The sequence below is a fragment of the Lutra lutra genome, chromosome X (genome assembly GCF_902655055.1).
Source record: "Lutra lutra chromosome X, mLutLut1.2, whole genome shotgun sequence".
NCBI classification, from domain to species: Eukaryota; Metazoa; Chordata; class Mammalia; order Carnivora; family Mustelidae; genus Lutra; species Lutra lutra.
In genome coordinates, this window is record NC_062296.1 from 3,252,975 (window position 1) to 3,278,680 (window position 25,706).

A 25,706-nucleotide genomic window follows, 5' to 3' on the forward strand; every position below is an offset into this window, starting at 1 on the left:
CCACACTGTTTAGTGCAAAGTCTTGCAGCTCTGAAGGATGAGTCATCTGCTTTTACCACCACTTGAAATAAATGATAATGGCTTGGCAGCCTCTCATATATTAATAGCTTTGTCATTTTACTTCCCTCCTGCTCCCTTTACTCCACATTGGAATTAGAGATGGCAAAACTGGTTTCAGAGCTGAATGCCCTGAATGTCCAAGTCACCCAGAAGGTCCAGAAGGACCCAGGACATTTTTTTTGCACCCTGACCAGATTGACAGGCCGTTTTCCTTCTCCTGCAGTTATTCTTGGCTACATTACCACTTTTAATGGTCCCAAGGTATTTTGTACTGGAAATTATCAGATTTACTTCCTTATCTGGGTATTGCCTGTTCCTCACTTAAGGATGTAAGCTTCAGGGGTGCCTGGGTGGCTCAGGTCATAGTCCCAGGGTCCTGGGATCCAGCCCAATATCGGGCTATCTACTGAGCGGGGAGCCTGCTTCCTCCTCTCTCATTCTCTCTCTCTCTCTCTCTCTCTCTGCCTACTTGTGATCTCTGCCTGTCAAAAAAAAAAAAAAAAGAATGTAAGCTTCATGAAGGCAGGGACTTAGTATGGCTTGTCACTGTATCCCCAGCACCCAGAACAGCATCTGTGAGAAAGGAGAGGGGATTTCAAAGCGTTAGCCCCTCCCTACATAAAAAAAGAGGATAATACAAAGAGGGCAGGAGTTGGTAATGGGGGAAGGGTTCCATGAAAGGGAGAACAGGACTCTATGTAACAAGGGGCTTTTTGATATAAAGTCCCATTTCCCCAAACCCCTGCTACAAACATGAGGCTCATAGTTCAACCCATGGTTAATCTTGGACTTAATCATTAAGCTTAAGTAGTTAGAAGGAATAAAAACCTGGAGATTGTAAGTGAAATGATTCGTCTTCTATTTAGTGTCTTCACTTTGCCTATACAACAGGGAACTTCAGTTGCCTGTGCTATGTGAGGAAGATTTCTGCTACTTCTTTACTCCTCCCTAAGGAGAAGCAGTGGCATACCTGACTGGTAAGACAGAACAAAGAAAAACACACCCACCCTTGCTTCTTCTGTGCCAGACTTCTGAGATATGCAGGAAGGCCACCTGCGTTTTGTAGCTGCCTATCCTCAGGAAAGGTAGTTAAGTTTAATTTGAAGGAGGGGTGAGGGATAGGATGGCATTTATGGAAGCCAGTTTGGAGCCTCAGCTCCTTTTATTAAGGGATGTGGGGAATTATTTGTTCTTCTGTATCTGTCTGACCCCTATATCTTATTTTTAAATTACTATGAATTTGGAGCAGATGGGATAGGGATGCAGATAATCATATCCCTCAAACTCCAAGAAGACCCACCACATTCCACAACCCAGTTCCTGTAAGTCTCTGTGCTCATTGCTTTCTATATAGCACATCCATCCCTGCACTTCTCTGTGCTTCTGTAACTATAATCAGACCCTGACCACTCTGGCATCCCCTATATCTTCAAAGCCTCCCACTAGCCCACCAGCACCTTGCTGTGTGAGAGAGAGGCCTCCACCTTCCCACCTCTTTATCCAAATGTAACTCTAACTCCTCTCCACCTGGAGGGCATGGCTTCCCATGCAGGCCTCTCATTCACACACTCAGTCATTAATCCAGTCGATATGTTGCGATAGGGCACTAGCTCTGGGGGCCATATGAAGGGGTTTATTCTCCTGTACTCCATGTCTCTTAGGGTCTCAGGTACGGTTGTCACCTTCTATAGTGCTGCTTCCAAACCATTACATCTTACCCCCTTTTGCTCACTTAATAACATCATCCTCACCCTCATTCCAATGTAGCATAGTTTTCACTCTATACTTGGGCTTTCCCATCAACTTATACATATGCTATCACTTCTCCCATATAACCTCTTGACCCTCCTTCTTTCTCCAACAACTATCCCATTTAGCTGCTGTCCTCTGCAATGAAACTCCCCCAAGGAATTTTCTATGCTCCTTATTTCTAATGCTCCATCCAGCCAAAAACGCACATCATACAAACTTCTTTTGTCAAAGTCACTAATGACTTACATATTGTTAACTACAATGATTAAGCCTTACTCTTATCCCACTTGACCTTCTAGCATTGGTTAACAATTGAATTCCTCCTTCCTTCTTGACTTCAATGATGCCTCACTCTTGATTATTCTCTCACCTCACTAGTCACATTTCTCTGTCTTTTTTGGCTGGCTCCCTCTCTTCTCCCTAGTTTCTTACTGTCCTTGGTCCAGTTTTCCAGCTACACTCACTCCCATGTTCATTTCGTCTAGTCCCATGTCTTTAAATGTCATCTCTATACCATATTATGTCACTCCTTTGTGCATAACTCTCCCAATGGCTTCCATTTTTAAGCAGAGTAAAAGTAAATGTTCCTCCAGTGACACTACATGTTTTGTCAGTCTCACACCATTATCTCTGATCTTATCTCTCACTAACTCCTTGATCACTCTACTCCAGATGCACTGGCTTTCTTGATGTTCCTGGAATATGCCAAGCATGCTCTGTCTTTATGTAATTTCTATTGCCTGTTCCTTCGTACTAAAACACTCTTCTTTCAGACATATGTATAGCTCAGTGCTACCTTCCTAGGGATGCTTTTCCTGACCATCCTATGTAAAATTGTAACCTACTCTCCACATCACTGTTAATCCCACTTACCTTACTCCATTTATTTTTCTCCAAACTATTTATTACCCTCTAAAATGCTACATTTTCTCCAAACCATTTATTACCCTCTAAAATGCTATATATATATATATATATACGTATACATACATACATACACATATACATAGATAGATAGATAGATAGATAGATAGATAGATAGATATTATAGTCAGCCTCTTCCCCTGGAATGTGTGCCCCATAAGAGCAGGAATTTTTATTTTTCTCATTTCTTCAGCATCTGAGACAGTGCCTGATGCATGGTAACAAATGTTGGTTGAATAAATAAATGAGCCTGTCTCTTTCTTCTCCTTTCCTTTCCTCCCTCCTCTGAGGAAGAGGTTTTCATCCTCCACTAGTAGACCAGTTCTGCACACTAGACTGACTGTACCCAACTACCTCCTTAAGGACTTCCTCCCTCCCTCTTTCCCCCAATCGGCGTCCTCCTTGTAGCCTATAAACATATGTAATTCATCTTTAAGACACAAAAATCAGAATTTTCCAAATATTTTCTTCCCCCTAGCTGTTGCACTCTGACCTCCTTCACTGTAAACTTCTTAAGAAGTTGTCTGTGTTTTCTGGCTTCACATCCTCACCTCACACATTCACTTCTCACGGAAGACGCTGAAGTTCTTTCCTTGAACCTCTTTCTCTTATTCTCTGAGGCCTTGGTCCAGGCCATAGGGACCCAGAGAAGAATCAGACTTGTCCTCTTCATTAAGCCCTATCTCCTCTTTTGGTCTGGGAGACAGTGACAGCTCTCCTTGCTTTCCAGCCAGACTTCTCAGATAAGCTGTGTTGGTATTCTCCCTTATCTCACTGCCCCTTTTCTGCACTCCTCAACCCTCCGTCAACTGGCCTCCACCCCAATGCTCCACTGCAACAGCTTGTGTCAAGTTTGCCAATAACTTCCCTGTTGATAAACCCAATCAGCATAATTCAATTCTCGTCTTACTCGAAATTTGTTGAACCTGCCATCCAATAGAAATTCTCCTTTCTCTTTTGGTTACTGTGACAGCTCTCTCAAGACTCAGGCTTTTGCCATCTTCTTTGCCTTGGGTGACTGCATCTAGTCCCATGGCTTTAAATAGCACCCATGTGCTGGGACTCTCAATCTCCATCCCCAGCAATGCCTTTCCTCCCTTGTAAACTGAACCTGAGTACCACCAGCCTAGGGTGCTGGCTCAGTGATCCAATTCCCCAAGGTCTAGAACCTGTTTTGTCCAGTCCATTATCACCTTCTGTAAATGGGAGCCTAGCTCTGCCATGCATATCTGGGGCTGGGCTCTTGCTCCCTGGTCAGACACTTGCTAGAGACTGTTCAAGACCTTAGGGATACCAGGTGTGCCTTCACTGCTAATTTTCAGTAATTTATCAGTAATGGTGAGAATGACACGTAAGTTTGTTAATTCAGCTAATATCTAGTGGAGGATCCGAAATTCAAACCCAGTTCCACCTATAGGGGGGCACAGGGACACAGGACCTAATCACTGCCCTGTGCTGCCTCTGCCTCTACTGTCTCTCTGCTCTGAAGCCTGGTTGTCCCCTGCTTGCCCCTTCATCCATTTTAGCTCTCAGCTTAGCCCTGTGGAGATTCTTCCCTCAGCCTGCTTCCCCCAGTATCCCAGGCATCTTGGTCTTGCTGTAAGCCCAGATACATAACTAGCTAAGAATATTGCACAACTTTTTGGGATGGGAATTTCCCCCTTGGTCTAACAGGAAAAACACATTGTGCATGTGTTACAGTTTGGGCCAAGCTAGACAGGAACACAGAGATGTTATGACCAGAAGCTCTGGTTTTACCCCTAAACCACATGTATAACATGACACATGGTGGGTTGGTATTGGTTATTAAAAGTGATCATTCACAACTGATAAAGGGGTTGCACAGGGCTATTCTAATCAATGTGTAGCTTGGTTTAGTTATGAAAATATAGCTGATATATTAACTTTTTTGTTTATATCCAGCTTGAATAGCTAGTTGTAGAGAGATATATTTGAAGTAATCAGAATAGGGAAATGGGGAGACACACACACACACACACACACACACACACACAAATCTAGACAATAAATATTACGGTTCTTGGGACATCAGAAAGTGAAACACAAAATGCAAGGGACTATTCTCATTACTGTGTCTAAAAGATCTCCCCCCCCTTCCTTCTGCTTTCCCTACTACTGTTCTGCCACCCTGGTCACCTGGGGGAAGACCCTGCACCTTCTCTAGCAATCCTATTTCTTTTGCCTCCTCCCTGACTCCAAGTAGATATCGAATGTGTCAGTTAAACCTCCCCCATGTTGTTCTCTCCCCTCTAATCATCCTGGGAGTTCTGCTCACATTCAGATCCATACAACTCCTTTTCTGGGAGAAAATGGGCTCCAGCCTGTCCTTCCTGAAAACACTCTTGCCTGACCTATCAGACGGGTGGGTCTCCTCGAAGAACAGTTCTGACATGCAACGTCTCTGTTTGAAAATCTTCTGTAACCTCCCCCTTGCCTACAAGAAAAAGTACAGGTTCTTGGCTCAGCATTCAAAGCACAGAAATAGCCTGTCCAGCCTGCCACTCCAGATTTATCTCCCACAATGTCTCTTCATGCAAATACCCGCAGCAAACTCTTCCTTGTTTTCTATCAAGCACCACACATTTCTGATTTCAGTATCTTGGCTGACTCTATGCTAGGAATGCCCATCTCTGTATCTCTGCTGGTAAGGCTCATCTATTGCTACAAATCTCAAGTCTCTGTAAAGCATAGGCTCCTCCTCCTGCTTGCAGTTTCCAGAACTGCCCAGCCAGAGGGAGACCTGGTCTTTCTGGGAACTCCAAGGCACTCATGACTTTCTACCTTGTGCTAGTAATTTCTGAGAGAAGTCCCTTCTCCTTTTTTTGAGCCATGCATGGGAGAACGAAAACTATGTCCAAGGCCTTGCTTTATATCCCTTCATTGCCAAGCCCATGGCCTGGTATACACAAGTACACAGAAAGCACTGTGAGAACTGCAACACAGTGATCAGGCCCTGACTTTTAGAAGGCTCATGAGTTTCCACAGCTCCTTGTAGCTATCCTGTTGGATGAGGTGGGTAAGGAAAATGGCAGAATGTGATTAATCTCCACCGTAAAGAGAAAGGTGCCCCGAGTGGGTCTTCTGACTAAAAAGCCATAACTGCTTGCCTCTTTTGACTGCCTGGGACTCATTCACTTATTCAGTGACCAACTAATGCTGGTCATTAAGCACAGCACTCAACCCAGGGGAGTACAGGGAAATCAGTCAAACCTCCATCTCTTGGAACTCCAGTGTCAGTGGAAGTAGGGACATCCATATAAGATACTTCAAGCCCAAGGCCGTTCTGCACAGCACTCTAGTGCTGGACAGGAGGGCAGGCAGATGGTGGACAGCTTTCTCCTTGTAGTGAGCTTGGGAATGCTCTGCATTTGCCTGGTCCCTGCTTTGCAGCATATCTCCCTACAGCAAGAATGACTACGTAATTTGCAGGGCTGAGGGAAAAGTAAAAATACAGGGGCACATGTTCAAAAATTATTAAGGATTTTAAGAGGAGGGCAGCAAAGTGTTAAACAAAGTGGGGCTTTTCTGTACAGGTCATAAGCCCATGAAGTTTGCCTTGTCAAAGGGCTAGGAAGCATGCACACCAGAGGCCTGAATGTGCCCTGCAGTGTTTTCTGCTCCCTTGCACAGAGGCTGAAGGGAGGCTAGGTCCCAGTAAACTCAGTGGCACTGGGACATACACAGCTGCACACAGGCCAAAAACAAATATTTGTTGAGTGCCTATTTTGTACCCAGAACATATCTAGGTTTCAGAGATATAATGGAAAACCAAACAGACATGTATTTTGGTTTGGTTTGGCTTGGTTTTTGTCACTGAGATTACTTCAGTCAGGGGACCCCACTACACACAAGCTCACAAAGAACTGCCCAAGAAGACCATCAGTTAGTGGGCAGTATTGTGGAGATGACAAAGTAGAGTGATGGGCTAAGGATAGGATGGTAGAGAGGTTGTATTAGGTTAGCTTGGTACAGCAAGGCTCTCCAAGGAGCCTTCTGCCAGCTAAGATGCACGCAGCCCCTTCTAGAGCAGCAGGTATCTGTAATCCTTACCCTTCTCAAGTGAATCATGAGGTTCTGGGTGACAAAGAGAAAGTCCAGGGATACTTGAGACTTCACTATTCCCACTGAATGGGGGCACTGACCTCCACTCTCATCCCCAACGCCAGTGTTTTCTCACTTCTATTTCTGGCATGACTGAGAGCCAAGTTTCCAGAAAGCCAGTCCAGCCAGTCTTGGAGAGTTTTCTGAGGTCCCAGATGGTCCCTCTCAGAACCAGGCCCCTGGGGCTAAGCCTGGACCCACATTGAGTCAGTTATTGCCTCTCTGCTGTTAAGGGAAAATGCTCTAGTGAATGCCTAGGCCTGGTCCTCTGCCGGTGGGTCTTCCCCTGCCCCCCAATACCTGAGAAACTGGCCTGTGTAGTAGCTCAGATCATAGCTTGCTGGGGAGATACCCCCCCCACCAAGTCTCTCTTCTTCCCCTGTGCCAAGGAAGGTACTCAGTTACCAGCTTCCTTCTGATGCCAAGAGATGCTCTGAAGGACTGGAAGGTCTGGAGTGAGGGTAAGGGAAATGTCAGAGGCCAGGAGACCTGGGGAAGCAACAGGTGATAAGGGCGGGAGCAGAGGGCTGGAAGCCACAGTTCGGTCCCGCTCTGCCCTAGTGGACTGGAGGGGTTCTATAAGGAGGCAGGAGCCCACCTAGTCCCCCATCTTGCCTAGCCTGGCCCACTCTGTGGCTGCCCTCCCAGCCGCAGCCGCGGACCTCCGTATTTCCCCCGCCTGGGGCCCGCGCCGCCTGCTCGCCTCTTCCTCCCTTCTCCCGTCCCCCGCCCGTGGCTGTCTGGCAGCGCTGCAGTTGTGGCGGCGGGGGGTGGGGGGCCTTGGCGACAGGGCTCCCTCCTCTTCTCCCTCCCCTTCCTTCCGCCCGCCAGAGCCTATCCACCCTACTCTCCGCAGCAGCAGCAAACAGGTCGTCGATTTCCATCGGGGCTCAGGGGGCGGGGCCAGAGGGGGGGCGCGGGGCGGGGCGAGTGGGAGGAGTGGAAATTGGAGCCCAGTAAAACCCTGCACACCGCGCTCGGTGCGGCCAGACCGTGCGCAGCGACCTCCCTACAGGTGGTCGCGCCGGTCCCCACCAAGATGTTAACCAAAGTTCTCCTGATCCTCCTGGGCATGTCCATAGTCCTCCCGTCTAGGTGAGTCTCCATCTCGGAACCCAGGAGCCCTCTGCGCCCGGCTCCCTCTCCCCTGGAGCTAGGCCAGCTCTACGGACCCCCGCTCCCCTACGTTCCTCAAGCCCCGCGCCCACCTTTTCCCATCTCCTGTGCGGTCTAGCCGGATCCCGGGTCCCCGCTACGCGCTGCCACCCTCCAACCCGCTCCCTCTAAGATGGGCACTCCAGACCCCTGAAGAGGCGCCCAGGAAGGGAGGCGGGACGCCTGTTGCCTGACGGTTTCGGTCCCAGACTCCTGCTCTCCAAAACCACGGCGATGGCTGGGGGCATGAGCACGCTTCTCCCTCTCTGGGTCTTCCGTGGGAAGAGGCGGGTGGCCCGCGAAGTAACCGACCAGCGTTGGCTCGCGCTTCTGAGGACTGGGGGAGACTTTGGGAAGGTGGCGCCCTGGAAGGCGCTCTGGCTTGGGGAACGAAACTGCGCCTAAATGCTGGAGTGTTGGCTTGTCTGTCCTGTCATTCAGATTTATTTTCCTGAGCGCCTAGTACCAGGCACTGTGCCAGATAACTCTGACTTTACTTATTTGCCTTCCCGCCGCGTCTCTTGGTGCCAGTGCCAGGCACCAGCCCCAGTTTAGTCCAAGGATTCCCGCCCCAGTTATCCACCCCACTCCACTCTGCCGCCAGCCTCCTCTTTCCTCCTTCATTCCCCGCCCGCACCAGACGCCCTGCTGGGTCTTGGGTTGACCGGACCGGAGGCCAAGTATGTTGTTCTCTGAGGTCTGCGGTTTGGGTCTTCAATTCCAATCCCCATCCCCTTCTCCAAAGGCTAACAACAGATTTCCCTTGAACAGCCAGCTTCCTTCACACTTTCTTCTGGCCCTGAGACTTTGCTAGAAAGGTTGTTCCCTACACTTCTGAGTTTTTAGAGTAGAAGATGACTGCTTCCTATTTTTGAGACGGTTTCCATTCCAGAACTCTCCAGGGCACTGAGTTCCTGTCTTGCTTATCTGTTTTGAGAAGAGAGAAGGCTTCTTTCCTCACCCCAGAATGCTTTAGCACCTCAGGGGAGGGGCTGTGGGGCTCCCTGCTGGCTCACCGGTGCCCTGGGGTGTGGGGGTTGGTCTCAGCAGGGGCTTGGCAAATATTTCTGAATGCGTGCTAGGAATTTCCAGTCATCTACCTCCCTCCAGATATGAATAAAACTGTTTGGGAGAGCTGGCATGGTTACTGGCTAGCTCAAAAGAGGGGTCTGGGAGCAGAAGCAGAAGGAAGCAGGAGGAGCAGGAACAAAATAATAAATAAAAGCTGGGAAGAGGGGCTGTTGACAAGGAAACTACCCTTCCCCGTCCAGTGGGGTGAATGGGGAGGGAAGGGCCTCAGTATCTGGCATTCAGACATTGTCAACATGGCAACCCATGATGTCAGAGCTGGAGATGGCTTTGGGGTGTGTTGGCAAGGGCCACATCGAACCAAGAAACCTTGCTCTGCTCCCAGCTCAGCCTCAAATGGTTGTGACTTTGGGCACAGCCCTCCCCCCAGGTGGGATTGTTTCTTCATCTGTAAGTTGAAAAAGAGGGCTGATTTTGGGGGAAAAAAAACCAACCCAGTGGACCCCCTCCTAAAGCATTTCCAGTCCTCTCCTCCTCCCCCCTCTTCCCCCACAGTTAGTTGAAAGAACATCCTCAGTAGTGGGAGGGTGCAGAATTTCAGCTCCATCTTGAACCATTGCATATAGAGAGATGATGCATGAAATGGCCCCATGGAAAGATTCCGCTAACCCAGTGCATGAGTGTTTTTCAAGTTGTTATTATTTCTAGCCTTGAAAGGGGGCTTAATGGCTGGCTGAGAAAAGGTATGCAGTATCAGCAGCTCCTTAACCTCAAGGACCCCAGGATGAGTGTGTTTGTTTTGTTTGTATTTTACTGGCAAAGGATGATTGTAGAATTACAGCAACCTCAAGACCTTCTGATATCATTTTCATAGTAGACATAGTTTGGGAGCAGGGGGGCTTCAGTGGTCCCTGGGCTTTTGCTTGTTTGCCTCTTGAACCTTGGGGCTATTGTTGTTGGCTTCAGACATTTGGGTGGTCTTGGCTGGCAGTGCCAGTCCTGACTGTGCCATGCTCCTAGCCACATCACTCATTTTGCAGGGTCTCAGACCTCTGTTCTCCCTCTGCCCCTCCAGCAGTCAGAGGACTGGGGGAAATGCCTCAGGGAAAGAGGATATTTCTGCACATGTTACTTGGAAATGGAAACTGTTTTTCTCAAGCCCAGTTCTTCCTTTGCCCACAGTGGGAATAAGCCACTTCAGACATGAAAAATGGTATAAATCTGGCACATCTGTATGTCAGTTAGGCAATTCTAAGAGCTTGAAATAGTGCAGGAAAATGCGTTTTGCTGCACAAGTTGCCAGGCCCTGCGCCTGCACCACAGAAGCCATGCCTATGTTGCTAGTCCTCTCTACCTAGCCCCCACCACAAGCTTCACCACATGCCCCCCCCCAGTATACTCTCCTATTCAAAGGACACCACTGTCATGCTTTACAACATCATAGATTAATTTTGCTGATGGTTTTTAAAAAAGCTTTTAATTATAATTTTTTTTCAAAGACAGAAAAGCAGGGGGAACAATAGAGTGAAACCTTATGTACCCATCACCAGCCTCATTAATTATAAATTCATGGCCACACTTAATTTCTCTGTCCTCCACCCACTCTGCATTTCTGCTTAAATTATTCTAGAGCAAATCTCAAATCTCATATCATTTTCCATGCAATTATTTTAGTATGCATTTTTAGTCATAAGGACTGCACTTACATAATAAAATACTACTATTACACCAAAAATTTTAGAATAATTTTGTCATAGTGAAGAAACTATCCAGTCAGTGTTCCCATCTCCCCTATGGCATTATAAATGTTTTTTGTTTTAGTTTGCCTTTTAAAAATCAGGATCCAAATAAGATCCATATATTAGCAGATTTTTATTAGCATTTTTTGAAACACTTTTTTATTGAATTAGAACATATATACAGAAAAGTATTCAAATGATTAGTGCGTAGCTGATGAGTTGTCAGAAAATGACTACATGGGTATCAGTACACCCACATCAGGGACTAGAACGTGACCGGAGCGTCAGAAGATCCTGAAGCCCACTTCTTCACAAAAGTACGAGGACCCTAACTTCTAACACCATCAGTGAATTTCATACATTGCTAGATGGCTTTTTAATTTTTTGTTTTATTTAATTTAATTCTTATCTTTTGGCTGTGGTGCAAGGCTGTGGCACTCAGGCTGGATTCCAGTCAGTCCTCTCTCCTAGATGACAGTCTCTGAGTAATGGACTCCTGCCTTTTCTCAGTGCTCAGAGCTTCTCCTCACCCCAGCCCCCAACTCCAAACCGTGAATATCACAAAAGCAAAGAAATGCAGAATATTCCCACTGTGTCCTAGTCCTCTGTGGGAGAGGCCGTTCTGGCTTTCCGGAGCATTCCTCAGCAATCTGGGCCCTCTGCCCACCCATTTGCTCCCGGGTGGTGCTGGTCAGGTGGACTGGAGGCCAGGGCTAGTAACGGCGGCTGATTGGCCAAAGCTCATACACCAATATCCTCTTCATCTTACCTTGAGAAATTCTTTTAAAATCTTGAACTTGGTTTTGTTATTAGGATATTTTTATTTTTATTTTTTTTTTTTTTTTAAAGATTTTATTTATTTATTCGACAGAGAGAGATCACAAGCAGACGGAGAGGCAGGCAGAGAGAGAGAGAGAGGGAAGCAGGCTCCCTGCCGAGCAGAGAGCCCGATGTGGGCCTCGATCCCAGGACCCTGAGATCATGACCTGAGCCGAAGGCAGCGGCTTAACCCACTGAGCCACCCAGGCGCCCTATTAGGATATTTTTAAAATAAAGAATTTCCATAAAGGAGGGGTAGTATGGAAAGTCCCCAAAGAGCAGCAAGATTTAGAAGAAATTAACAAATATAATCTGTTACTGGCCCCAAATTTGCTATTACCGGTTACTCTTTATGCCTCGGGATGCAGACTTATTTTGGTTTGCTTCTGTCCAAAGAGGCTTCAGCTGGGTCCCCTTCAGAGTGGAGAACAGAGCTTTATTCTTTTTGTTTGTTTGTTTGTTTGTTTGTTTTTGTTCTAGGAGTGAAGAACCTCATGTTGAATCAGAAAATGGACCCTCTGCCCATGATGATGTCTACGGGTACCAGCCCCAGGCTCCTGAAAACAAACTCCTTTCTGAAGAAACAGTGCCCACCCTTACTGGTCCCTATCACAGACTTGGGAACCTGCAAGCAGCCACTCATATTCTGAACAGTATCCTGAATAACTATGACCACAAACTGCGCCCTGGCATAGGTGGTGAGTAGCAGAACACAGTTCTTCCCCTGCTGGAGCAGTAGGTTGATGACAGCATAGGTGTGGATAATGAGTGTGGGGTATAGGTAATGGTGCCATGCACATGGACAGCAATATCTGTTGTTGACCTGTCAGGTAAGAGATATCAACTCTAGTCTTAGCAGTGCTCTTGACCTTGGTCTAGACTTTTTTTCTTTTCTCATCCTCAGTTTTTCCAAAAATAAAATGAGTAGACCAGATGACTGACCTTCAAGGTATGTCCAGCTCTTAGCAGTCTGTGAATTGGATCTTGCCATGAAAGAAGAAAGAAAGAAATAGGACTGGATGTTGAAACCATGTCTCTAGCCCTCACCCATCGCCCTGCTTTCCCCTCTGACAATACCCCCCCATCGTCCCTGCTCCTATTTGACACTTATCTCTGCCACATCTGCTTCCTTTGCAGAAAAACCCACTGTGGTCACTGTTGAGATCTCTGTCAACACCCTTGGTCCTGTCTCTATCCTGGACATGGTAAGTGCTGATTTTTTATTACAGTGTCTCGTAGCCCAGAGAGCTGACCCGTGGGCCCTTTCACACAGTTATTTTTTCTGTTCTGCATCTAGGAGTTTTGTGGTTTGGGTTTTGTTTTTGCTTTGAAGAGGGGAATATTATATCCAACACTGACTCTAGAAGGTGGGTAAAGGTAAGCCCCTTGCTGCCTGAAGAGTACCTTCAGGATCCTGACCACATCTCCTAGTTTTTCATTCAAAATAAAAATAATAAAGCAACTTTAAACACCACAGTGGAACAGCTCTTTTTTCTGATAGAGGTTTTTATAGATTTAAGTCTGTAGTTACTAACTCTCATTGTCAGACTGCTTCTCTCATTTCTCTTTCCTTTCCCATTACTATCAATCTAGTGTCAAGATGTCCTCAGTTAGCCTCTATTATCTCTCCTTGAAATATACAAAATTCAAGGACTCTCCCTACCCCGGTCTACCTACTGACCTGGCTTCCTGTGTGATATGCCTCCTGTGTGATGTACCTCCTGTAGTTCTAACCTGGCCTAAGGTGTGAAGTTCAATACCACACTCTAGTGCTCAAGCTCTTCCATGGCTGGAACCAACCCAGAGCTCTGGTTTTATTTTTTTCCCACCCATTTAGAGACCACATGCTCTAGTCACACTGGAGTGTGGGTGTTACCAAGTCACCTCGTATCTTTGAGTCTTTGTTTCAGGTATTTCCTGTTTGGAATGTCATTACTCCAATTTTCTACTTGCCATAAGTTTTATCCTTCAGTTTCTACCTCTAATGGCATCTTCTCTGACCTCCACAACTATTAATTGCTCCCTTCGTAGTCACACCACACTCGTGTCTTTGGGATTCAGATTTTTCTAGTTTATATCATAGTTGTTTACCTGATCTTCCCTACCTCATTTGTAATTATGTGCTCTTTATTTGCCTTGCTCTCCTGATTATGGTTTCCTTGGTGTCAAGGACTCAGTATTTGTTAACTGAGCAAATGAATTATGAAAGTTGCTATATAGAAGTCACTATTGTCCCCCTGATACCTAACAAGCCCGAGGGATACAGTCTAATAACTTAGCAGTCACTGAACCTGGCGTGCAACACAGAACTGGTCCAAAGAGGAGCCAACAACTTGATTTTCTTTGGCCAATAAACTGCTGCTTTAGCCTAGGCCAAGTACCTTTAGAAGATGCCAAATACTCATATGGTATTAAATTTCCCCCAAGAAGTCTGGTCTTTTACATCATTTCAGATAGCTCTTTAAAACTCTGGGAGTTCTCACTTCTTGTACAGTCTACTTTTCCCTGGTGACACTGGAGTTTTGTATTTGGTAAGGAGGGAGTATAGAATGTCTGACTCTCTCACAGCCAATGAGCAAAGCATACTTGTCTCCTTGGATCTTCATCACAGCCTGTATGGCAGGCAAGGATGCCACTGGGATCTTCATTTTAAGTTTGAAGCAACTGAGCCTCTCAGCAAGCATTTTGTTACAAAAGGGGTGTGATTGTTTGAAGGGAGTTCCTACACCCCTCAGCTAATCAGATGCTGTGTAGAGCATAGGATTATTTCTTAGGGAGAGAAACCTGAGCCCATAGCATGGAGATTTAAATCCAATGTTTTTATCAGTTTCCTGATTAAATTTTTGAAACACCTAGCCTGAGCTTAGAAGGCCGTGACCAGTCTGGGAATGACTGCCCATCACAGCATCAACAGTTGCTAAGGCTTCCTGCTGTGATAACTGTTGCAAGCAATCCTAATTAAGCCAATTCCTTGACACTGAATTTCTAGAATTTCAGCTGAGCTAAAAAAGATGTACAACCCAAGCTCCCTTGTCACACTGGGGAAAAAATGAACTGTTAGTTATCAGTTGCTGTGTAATGAACTTAAAATTGGTATCTTGTTTAATAAAAAATAAATGCTCATTTGAAACACTGTAACACAGAGCAAGAGCACAGCATGCATGGATTGTGGAGGAAAGACTTCCCCTAGCTACAATTCCTAGGGCCTAGGAGTGAAGGAGGCTCCATAGGCCAAGTTGGAACTGCCAGCTACCTGGGCCTATAGAAGCACTCTGAAGGCCACCTATGAAGGCTGGTGAGGATGGGTGGAGCAGGGCTGGGGGCTCCCATATGAATGGCAGCCAGGCTTTTTTCTGTTTGCTTCTCTGGACTACTCCAGGGAACCTTCTCAGTCTGAAAGGCTAGCTCCCAGCAATTTGGCAATGGCTCGCAACACCTCTTGCCCGAGGCAGAAACACCAAGCTTTCCCCTGAGGGCTCTGGCCTCCAAACTGTGGGTTTCTGATTGGTGTTTACTGATGCAGGATAACTCAGGAGAAAGAACTAGGGATTCTACAGGAGCAAATTAGAACTTGGTACCCAAAGGGATTGTTTGTGCAAGTAAAATAAGCATAAGAGAGGGAAATCAGTGAAGGCCATCCCAGGGCAAGGTCATGTGCTCTAAGCATCAGAGCCAATATGCTGCCATTAGCTATTTGTGACTTTGGACAGTCTCTTTTCTCTTTGAGCCTCACTTTCTCTACCTCTAAAGTAAAGGGGGTTGAGTTAGCCCTCAGGATTCCCCCTTGGTCTAGTTCTGGTACTTGCTCTTCACACCGCTTGCAATTCTATTGCAGTCTGTTTTTGACCCTTTAATACTAGTAGTGCAAATCTCTAGCTTCTCATGATTCTTCCTATTAAACATCCTTCTCAATGTTTAATAGACAGTTTATGGGATAGATTATATCATTTGGCTACCAAATAATCATAGGTATAGCTATATATATGCACACACACATTCAGAGGTCAGGTGCCCTTGTTTAAAAAGAAAAACCAAAACAATTATTTTAAAAAATGAGACTAAATATACTCTTCTTTTATGACTCAAAACTTCATTTTAAAACATAACTCTGGGGGCGCCTGGGTGGCTCAGTGGGTTAAAGCCTCTGCCTTCAGCTCAGGTCATGATCCCAGGGTCGTGGGATTGAGCCCTGCATCGGGCTCTCTGCTCAGTGGGGAGCCTGCTTCCCCCTCTCTCTCTGCCTGCCTCTCTGCCTACTTGTGATCTCTGTCTGTCAAATAAATAAATAAAATATTTTAAAAAATACAATAAAATATAACTCTGGAAAACAAACAATTGAGGTTAATTAACATTCGTGCTCCACAAATAATCATCAAACTGAAAGGGAAAACGTCACCATATACAACCAAAGGTGTGAGTGTATTTGTAAATGTTTAAGATGATTTTGAGTTGAAATCTTTGGTTTGCTATGGAAACGTGGGGCTGGGAGGGTGTTAACCTGGCTGGAGTAATCCCATAACCCTACAAGGTAGTGGTGATGTGATGAGCCCAACCTGTGCAATTAATTCATGTGTTTCTAGACAAAATGTGTCTTCCCTGATTGTTATTTATCTGGGAATGTTCCTTTCTTTTGGGAATCCCGGAAATAGAAAACTCCTACAACTTAATTCATGCTGTTTTCCTCTGGGAAAACCTAACTCGGTTTCTATCTGCTTGATAGGCCCTTCACAGGATGGCATTAGAATACTCTTTGCCTATAGAGTTCTAGGTGTGTGCTTTTCTGTCAATCCCACCAGGAATACACCATTGACATCACCTTCTGCCAGACTTGGTACGATGAACGCCTCCGTTACAATGGCAGCTTTGAGAGTTTTGTTCTGAATGGTGACATGGTGAGCCAGCTATGGATCCCAGACACGTTTTTTAGGAATTCTAAGAGGACTCAAGAGCATGTGATCACCATGCCCAACCAGATGGCTCGCATCCACAAGGATGGCAAGGTGTTGTACACAATTAGGTATGTCAAGCCTCTGGAATATTACCTCTTGGGACTCTTTTCACCAAGTAACCATGGATATGGATTTCATCCTGAATGATACTTCTAAGGGCCTTTCCAGCTTTGCTAGAGCTTGAGCTCAGCCCCTTCATGTGTAGACATAGACACTAGGCCTCAAAACTGAAAGATTACCTAAGGTTACACACCAAGTTCATGGCAGAGCTGGGGCTGTCAGCCAGTTACTTGGCTCCCAGTCCACAGCCCCCCACCCCCAACTAGAGTATGACTGCATTGTCTGGACAATTCCATCCCAAGTGGGCACTGGATGTAAAGACACGTCCACGGTGGTGGAATTGCCCAAGTGGAGCAGCAACACAGACTGTGGAAAATACCTAAGAGCAGGCTGGACATTTGAATGTCTGGCAGGGGAAGGTTGTGTATTGGTGGTATGAGGTGGGAAGGTGGTAGAGAGTAGGTAGGCAAGTCCTGGAAGCTGGGATGGGCAAGAAACAAAAGCCTATCTAAATTGGTCCACACATTTCTCTGATGTTAGAAACCAAAGGAACCAGATACTTTCAAGCTGTTCTTCCTCTCTTTTTGTTTCTCTTATGAGTTCTTTGTTTCAAATCCTACTGTTGCCACTCATTGGTGGTGGTCCCCAGGCCAAGGTGGGTGGATACCTAAGTGCTCAGGGCCAGCCTAATGAGGCTCCTTTCTCCCTTCCAGGATGACCATTGATGCTGGATGTTTACTCCACATGCTCAAATTTCCAATGGATTCTCACTCTTGCCCTCTGTCTTTCTCTAGCTGTGAGTACCTTCTTAGGTGTCTGGGGCCCCAGAGTCATGCTGAGCCCCTTCTTTTTTCTCATCCTTGCCCTTTATATTTTTCTGCCTCTGTTTTTCTCCTAAGATGGTGTCAGATTTGCCCAGAGCCTCCTCATCTCCTGTCCTGCTGACAATACTGTGTTGCTTCACCTGGAACACTTGTTGGGTTCTTCCTTTTTCCTCCCACTCCATCTCAAGTCAGTCACACATTTCTGAAGTGTAATTCAAGTGTGTCTGCTCCTCTTCATCTCCACTGTCAGTACCTTGACTTAGGTCTTTGTCATCTTTCACGTGGGCTTTCACAACACCTTCACTTTAAAACTGAACATGTCCAGAACTAAATACATTGTCTTCTTCCAATCTCTACCCCCAAAACAAATGTGTTGCTTCTGTGCTCACATTTGTCTTATTGATACGCACCATCAGCCACTCAGTTGTCCAAGCCAAGAACTTTGATGCTTTTTTCTCCATCACCTGCTACATCTAATCAATCAAAACATCTTATTGGTTTTCCATCCTGAGTCTCTAAATCCTATTTCTCTGCATTCTCACTGCCACAGCTTTGATTCCTGCCTTCATTCATTTTGTTGTGCCCAGATTCCTGCATTGGCCTCCCAAAACTTGTCTCCCTGTCAACAAGCCATCTTCATATAATGACAAGGGTGACCTAGCTGAAACATCATCTATACCAGGTCATATTTTAGTTTCAAATACTCCCTGAACTCTCATAGATCAATACCAAATTCCTTGGAATGACTCCCAGGGTACTTCATTAACTGGCCCCTATTACCCATTCCTGTATGCTTCATCCAGCCTCTGTGAGCTAGCCATCCTGAACCTTTGGCATTTCCATAATCCATCAGGCATTTTCACCTTTCTATGCATAGAACACCCTCCCCACCCTTTCAGCCTCACTCATACAGAGAATATTTTACTGAGCTTTTAAGATTTATTGAAAATGGCACCTACTTTATGACATTTTTGTTAGGTGTGTCCCCAAGTGGTTTTTCCCTCTGTTTTTCCATTGCCCCATGGGTGGAGGTTTCTCAGCAATTCCAACAATTACAGATGTATACTTACTATCTTACTTAATAAAATGTGAATGTTTGAGGGCAAGGCTTCCGCCTTGCTCATCTTCATATTTCCAGCACAGAGCCTGGTACTAAAAAATGCTCAGTAAATGCACATATTGAATGGACTTCAACAATGAGGTAAGAGAGGCAAGGTCCCACAGGTGGTGAGGCCAGAGTCAGGACTCCAAGGCATTGCTCAGACTCCATGCTGATGGAGACAGCTGGCCTTTCCAGTCTCATAAGACCTTCCTTTCCATGTTGCTTTACAGTTTCCTATCCTGAGAGTGAGATGATCTACAAATGGGAAGATTTCAAGGTTGAAATCAATGAGAAGAATTCTTGGAAGCTCTTTCAGTTTGATTTTACAGGAGTGACTAACACTACTGAAACTATCTCAACCCCTGCCGGTATGTGTGTCCTTGAAACCATGGCTAGGCAGAGGCCCAGGAGGGTGGTATGGATGACTAGAGGTGGCCATTCATACATATAAATGTATGTCATCATCCCATGAAAATATTGTAGAATATGACTCCTGTCTTATAAATGCTAAGCACTTACAACTATTTGCAGAGGAAACTGAGACTTTGTAACTACATCTCAGTCTCATCTGCAAAGAAGTAAATGCTTTGCCAAGTCCCTGAGAAGGTAGGTAAATAGTTAAAGTTTTACTGCTGTCAGGATTTGCAATTAGCTTTGGTTGTTCAGACCTTTCAGTTTCTAGGTCTTTGTTACAACCAGCTTGTTTGAATGACTTTGGGGAATGGAGCTCATGCGAGTTCTCCATACCTAGAACCAATTCAAGCTGATTGAGTGGGAAACAAAGTTGGTCCTGATGGGAAGTGGAGGTTAGAGTTCTAATGACAGCTAGATGAGGGCTGGGATAGTATGGGGGAGGTTTCAGCAGTTATAATTGTTACTAAATAAATTTATATTTATTTTAAAGAAGCAGCTCTAACAAGCACAGATTCCTGTCAAAGCCTTCATGGTGCATTCAACATGCACATGATGATCATTGGTTTTCTGACTTTGTCCCTAACAAGGACAAAAGGGGAGGGTCCTGGATCATTTCAATGTCAGCTTCTAATCAGATATGAGTGTCTTTGCTTGTGTTCCTAGGTGATTTCAATGAGAAGCTAAGGAACCTCCCAGGATTGCTCCCAGAGCAGCCCTGGAAACCTTCTTCATACATACTGACCAAGTCAGGGCAGTGGAGGCACTGGCCTCATCACTTCCAGAACACAGATGGAGTCAGTCACCCAAGCAGCCATTTGCCATAGAAAGAGTCTTGCTTTGCTTCTGTGTAGCTAGGCATAAAATCTGCTTTTGCTGCACTTATTGAGTTGGTCACTGGGTGAGGAATAGCTCATGCTTATCTGGCTAGGGCTTTGCTTGCCTAGGCAGGGGCAGAGGGATATTTTACAAATGCTTTTCTTTTTCTCAGGGTCTCTGGGTAAGCAGTTGTATTGCCTTTGATTTGGGATCCTTGTTCTTCTGCCAGCTAACCATGGGCCTGCCTCTTGCCTTTCTGTATCTCAGTTTTCCCAGACAGGTGGAGACCCCTCACCAAAAGCGGCAGAAGAGACAAGGCCCAGGGGCTTTCAAGTTATTAGTGGTTCCATTTAGTAGATGGTTATGCATTGTTTCAAAATGGTGCCCTAGTGACTCTGAAGCCCCAGAGCCAGTATCATCACAAAAACAATGACAATAGGTAAGCACCAGCCCTCCTTGGGAGAGAGGAGGGTTCTTGGGGAAAAAGGGCTTCTTTCTCTTATGCTAGAGGTTAATTCTTTAATTATGCTTTCACCAGTATCATAGTTCTCTTTTAGGCTTGTCCTAAACTCTTCCCATCAACCTCTGGGTAGTTCTTTCTATCTGAAGCAGATTTATGTAACAGTACCTAAGGGTTCAGAACAAGGTGGGAGCTTGTGAGTTTGGTCACCTTGGGCCTTGAAGCAGAGAATCTGCTTCAGAAAGATTTCAGAGAGCACAGCCTTGTCCCCAGTAAGTGAGTTAAATTTCACTGGTGGCTATTGAGACTCTGACAGAATCTTACCCATGATTAGGACTTTACTTTCTCACAAGGGAGTTTCTGCCTTCTCTGGACAACTCTGTTCCTCAGAAAATTCTCTGTTCATCTGAAATTGGAATCTCTGGAACTCCTACCCATTAGACCTAGTTACTTTTCCCTAGAACTGTTGAACTTATGGAAAGTCCAGTCACTCTTACACGGGGTCAAGATTAAAGGACCAGTACTATGGTCCCAATCCAAGGTCATAATCTTTTTTAGACTCTACAGTCTAGTTTCTTTTCCCTCCTTTGTTCGTCACAGCTTTGGGTCCACTCATTCTTCTAGTCCCTGTCCTTTGGACACAGTCTATTAAATTATCTTCCTCTGACAGCACAGGGACCAACTCTGGTCTGGCCAGATGAGAGAAGAGCAGAGGCATCTTTAATTTGGGGGGGTATGTTTTGTTTGGATTTGGCTCCTCAGCTCCAGATGTCTTTTTTCCCTTGCCCATGCTCCTTTGTCTCTCAGGAATAAGAAATTATGTGTTACTATCCTTCCTCAGCTTTCAGAAACAAATTTCCACATCTTGAGAAGTGGAGAAAGTTGTTCCTTGGATGGAATAAATAAAATAAGCAAAAGAAAACCTGATAGGATAATAAATCTTGCAACAAGAATATATATTTCATGAGGAGTGGTTATAGCTAAATAGAGGGTCTTAAATTGCAGCCAATTCCCAGGGCAAGAGAATTAAGAACTTGGTAAATACATTCTGGCCAGTAGGCAAGTGTGAGTGGTTCCTGCAGGAGCCCTGGGTAGGAGTTCTATCCACAAAGCTACTACTCTGAATACAGATATTCTACTAATCCCAGGCCAGAGATTTACCTTTTTCCAGAGAACCCTTGCCTGTTAAGTGTCAGTGCTGCCAAGGTGAATAGGAAAGGCTGCTCTTCTCCTTTAGCTCCAACATACACAGACCTGCTATGCAGGTGATCTACCTTGCAAAATAGAACATGTGGACATGTTGTATTCTGGTCTGCTTTACCAAGTTATTGCCAGATAGCAGCAAGAGTCACTGAGCATCTAGTAGGTTCCAGCCCATGCTGGGCTTGGATAGGCAAGAGGCAAGGCACAGGGCTTACATGAGAGATTTAAATCCTGAAGGGGTTAAAAAGCCCACCTAATTCAAAGCTGAAGAATTTTACAGCACCACTTACGTAGAAGTTTGGAGTTTAGCTTCACTAAGAAGCCAGAATTTGAGCTATCACAAACCCTATGTGATGTTGAACATGAAATGGGAGGTTCTGGGCTCAGGAGAGCCCCCAGAATCTCTAAGATCATGATGAAAACGCAGAGTGTTTAGGATGAGTGTGTCAGAATATAAGGCAGCATGAAGGGTGTAAGAGAAGATGCCAACTAGAGATGTAAGTTGTCATTATGTGCTATAAAAGCAATCACTGTAGGGGAAGAGCCAATCACTGTAGGGGAAGAGCCATCAAGGACATGATGCTCCAATTTTTATTTCCATCTAATTCTATTTTTTTGAAACACTCAGTTTGGATTAGGGTAATACTCTGAGAATAGGGAATCTAGGGTTTGGATAATCGTGCAAATATGCAAGCTATCTCAGGAAATCTCGGAGTATATGGGATTAGTTTACAGGAAGGTATGTGTGTGCATGTGTGTGTGTAAGATGTCAGTTGGAGCCTGGTCATAGTGGGCCTTCAGTGTCAGGTCAGAGTATGCATTTGATTCTGTAGCTGTTGTGGAATAAGGAACAACCAGAGGTTTGGGATGGGCATATGAATGAATAGGAAGGAGGCCAAATGAATTCTGTGCTTCCCCCACCACAGCACAGGCTGCTCTCAGCTCATTCCCTGAGAGTATACATTGTAAAGGCCAGTAGTGCATGTGTTGGGCTATGATTCTGCAGACTAGGTATGGCACTTTAATGGATGTGAGGGTCTCAGTCATCCTTCTGGACATTAGCTGTGTAGTCCTGATAACTAGAGGGCTAACTGATTTTTTCACCTTCCTCTGACACTTCTGTCACCCTGGGAAGACAGACACTGGGTGTGGGGCAGTCGGCTAAGAAAGAAGCAATGAAGTTTCTGGCCTTGGCTTAGCTCCTAACTGACCATGGGTCTTGCATGGATCCTCTCTGGGTTTGCTCTGATTCTCTGTATGTGGCACTGGAATAATGTGCCTCTATCTTAGGGCTGTGGTATGGATCCTATGAGCTGAATAAGAACTTTAATGTGCTTGTCCTCTCCGGGGGAGACCACATGTCAGTACTGTAACGAAGTGGTATTTTTTTATGTCTTCCAGGTGATTTCATGGTCACGACGCTTTTCTTTAATGTGAGCAGGCGGTTTGGCTTTGTAGCCTTTCAAAACTATGTTCCTTCTTCTGTGACCACAATGCTTTCCTGGGTTTCCTTTTGGATCAAGAAAGACTCTGCTCCAGCCAGAACCTCTTTAGGTAAGTGGGTAATGCATACACATGGGCACAGAATTGCCTTCTCAAGGGTCCTTTCAGCAGTGTAATATATGGATCAGTAGCTGAGCCCACCTTCACTGCTGTGCTTTCACAGGAATAACCTCTGTACTCACCATGACCACACTGGGCACCTTTTCCCGTAAGAATTTCCCACGTGTCTCCTATATCACAGCCTTGGATTTCTATATTGCCATCTGCTTCGTCTTTTGCTTCTGTGCTCTGATGGAGTTTGCTGTGCTCAACTTTCTGACCTACAACTGGACGAAACCCCGTGCTTCTCCAAAACTTCGCCATGTATGACCTGGGTATGGGAGTGGTGGTAAGATTTGGAGTATGGAGGCATGCACGTGAGGGCACTAGAACTCATGGCACATGGATGGCCAGTTCACCAAGTGATGGGGGTGCAGAACCTGAGGTTGAATAAACTTTTTGATGTCATGCTGGGACTGGGGGTGGTAACAAAAAGCAGTGTGCCAGGGACAGAACCTCCAGAAACCCTGGGGCAGCACCTAGACTTGATTCATCTTTGTTTGACTCTTTCCCACTTCTTCCCTTGTCCGTTTCAGCCACATATTCGTGCTCGTGCCCTTACTCCTCCCCGTGCCCATGCCCAGCAGCATCCAGAAGCTTTTGTGTGCCAGATCGAGGACTCGGAGGAGAGTGATGGAGAGGAGGGCCCATTTTGCCCAGCCCAGCAGTCTTTCAGACGACGTACCATCCAGAAAGCTGGTAATGGTTGCTTCAAGTGGTGCAAGAAGTACCTGTGCGTGGTCCGCAGTTGTGAGGGCGGCGTCTGGCAGCAGGGTCGCCTCTTCATCCACGTCTACCGCCTGGATAACTACTCACGACTTGTTTTCCCAGTGACCTTCTTCTTCTTCAATGCGCTCTACTGGCTCGTTTGCCTTAACTTGTAGGTGCCAGCTGGTACCGTGTGCACAGCCTCCCCAGTTCCCCAGGAGGTCCCACAGCCCTTTGCAGGGGAGCCAGAGGAAAGCAGCAGCAGCAGCAGGAGCAACAAGGGAGTGTCTCTCCTTCCCCACTCCCCAAATATAAGGCTGCATAGAATTGCTCTTTGCTGGCCCTCTCCCCTACCTGGCCCATTCACGGACTCTCCATGGCAGTCCATTGCCAGTAGAATGGCCTATTACTCAAGAGGCATTAATGATGCTCAGACTTCATATCACAGGCTGTCAGTGACTAGCTCCCTAAGACTGTGCCCATGTATGAATAGGTTAGCTATCTCCCAGTGCTGATACCCATTGCCTTTTTCCAGAAATAATACTGCCTTTGTGGTGCGCCAGGCCCAGCTCTGGCCGCACCCTCAAAGTGCATAGACCGGCTACTTGCCTGTTTCTGACACCTCCTTAAAATGTTGGGCAGCAGTGTACAGGGGAAGGGGACCCTAGTCCTCAGATCCCATTATTATATTCTTGGTTTTTTCTTCCTGCCCTCCCTCCCCCTGCACAGAGACGCCGGTATAATACTTTCATGAGGAAGGGAGCCAGCAATTGAGCTTCTTTGGGACAGTATCTCCCTCTGCTGCTGTGCCACCTCCTTCTCCCCCCACCACCCCCACCTCCATCCTTCATCGGCACTACAAATTCAATGCCTTGCATCCATTGGGTATCTATTTTTGTCTGTGATAGTAGTAATGACTCCCTGCTTTCTATGCCACCTTCTTCCTCCTCCTTGACCCCTGTGACGTTTTCTGTAACTTCCCCAGTGGCTTTCCCAGCCCCGACCCAGGTGCTAGGCCATGCTGACTTCTTGGGGCCAAGAAACTAAGAGGACTTTGCTTTGCAGTGGACATTACTGGCACAGATTGCTGCCGTCTAAAGGCACAAAATAAGAGTTTTGCCACTTCCTTGGCCCCTGGACCCATGAGCCAGTCCACTCTTATCCTGGGGCACTCACAATCACAATCAATGAATTGAATTCCCTTAAATTTGTATAGCACTTTACCTTTTGCAAAACACTTTTGACAAATTATTTCTATTTTGAGCCTCATCATAGCCCTGTGATATATTCAGGGCAGGATTCTTATTCCCATTTTGCAGATGAGAATCCTGAGGCACAGATTTCTATGGGACTGTGAATCTCACTGGAAACTACTCAGGATCCCACTGTCACCTTCTAGACCACATGACAGGGCTAGGCAGCTCTGCTCACCGTGATTTGATTCTATAGCCTCTGCCATTGGCAAGGCCCAGAGTGGCAGCCTCTCTTCACCACTGGCCTGCTCAATTCCTGGGTCCCCAAGACCGAACCTCTCCTGGCTCTGGCAACCCAGTGTGGTGAATTTGGACACGCCCCAATGCTTGTATATGCTGAATGAAATCTGTGTCTGTATTTTACGGGGGGGGGGGGTAGGGTAGGGAGATACATCTGCTTTTTGTCACCATCAACTGAGAAGGGGAAATGTATCAATAAATATATCAGCAAAACATGAAAGGTATGGCTGGTTTCTTGGGCATTCAAGTTTGTTCTCAGTTCAGGATTTAAATCTTAAATCAATGACCCAATTATGTTTGTTCCCCTCTCCCATCCATGACTTCCAGACCTACCAAGCTTGTACCCTCTGTCAGTGGAAAACTGAAGGGACGAGAGTGACCAAGCGGGTGTTCCGCTTTTACTGATTCTCTAACTTGCTCCTATGTTCCTGCTCCCCCCACCATGTCCTTTTTGCTTTGCCCGTCATTCTTACCT

At 46.0% G+C, this 25,706-nt stretch overlaps 1 protein-coding gene across 1 annotated transcript; it reads left to right on the forward strand.

The window, feature by feature from the left end:
- The first annotated feature begins 7,838 nt into the window (after positions 1-7,838).
- Positions 7,839-25,359, forward strand: GABRE (gamma-aminobutyric acid type A receptor subunit epsilon). The gene is made up of 9 exons (XM_047715985.1): positions 7,839-7,953; positions 12,081-12,298; positions 12,738-12,805; positions 16,397-16,617; positions 17,323-17,405; positions 18,766-18,903; positions 22,830-22,982; positions 23,095-23,294; positions 23,567-25,359. The coding sequence occupies exons 1-9, from the start codon at positions 7,898-7,900 to the stop codon at positions 23,912-23,914; spliced, it is 1,485 nt and encodes a 494-aa protein (XP_047571941.1). The 5' UTR covers positions 7,839-7,897; the 3' UTR covers positions 23,915-25,359.
- Positions 25,360-25,706: the final 347 nt, after the last annotated feature.

Bases quoted from the DNA above. Each gene is read 5' to 3' on its own strand.
- GABRE (XM_047715985.1), top strand. From the start codon at position 7,898: ATGTTAACCAAAGTTCTCCTGATCCTCCTGGGCATGTCCATAGTCCTC. The intron at 18,904-22,829 runs GTATGTGTGTCC...TATGTCTTCCAG, and splicing joins AACTATCTCAACCCCTGCCG to GTGATTTCATGGTCACGACG. The intron at 22,983-23,094 runs GTAAGTGGGTAA...GTGCTTTCACAG, and splicing joins TCCAGCCAGAACCTCTTTAG to GAATAACCTCTGTACTCACC.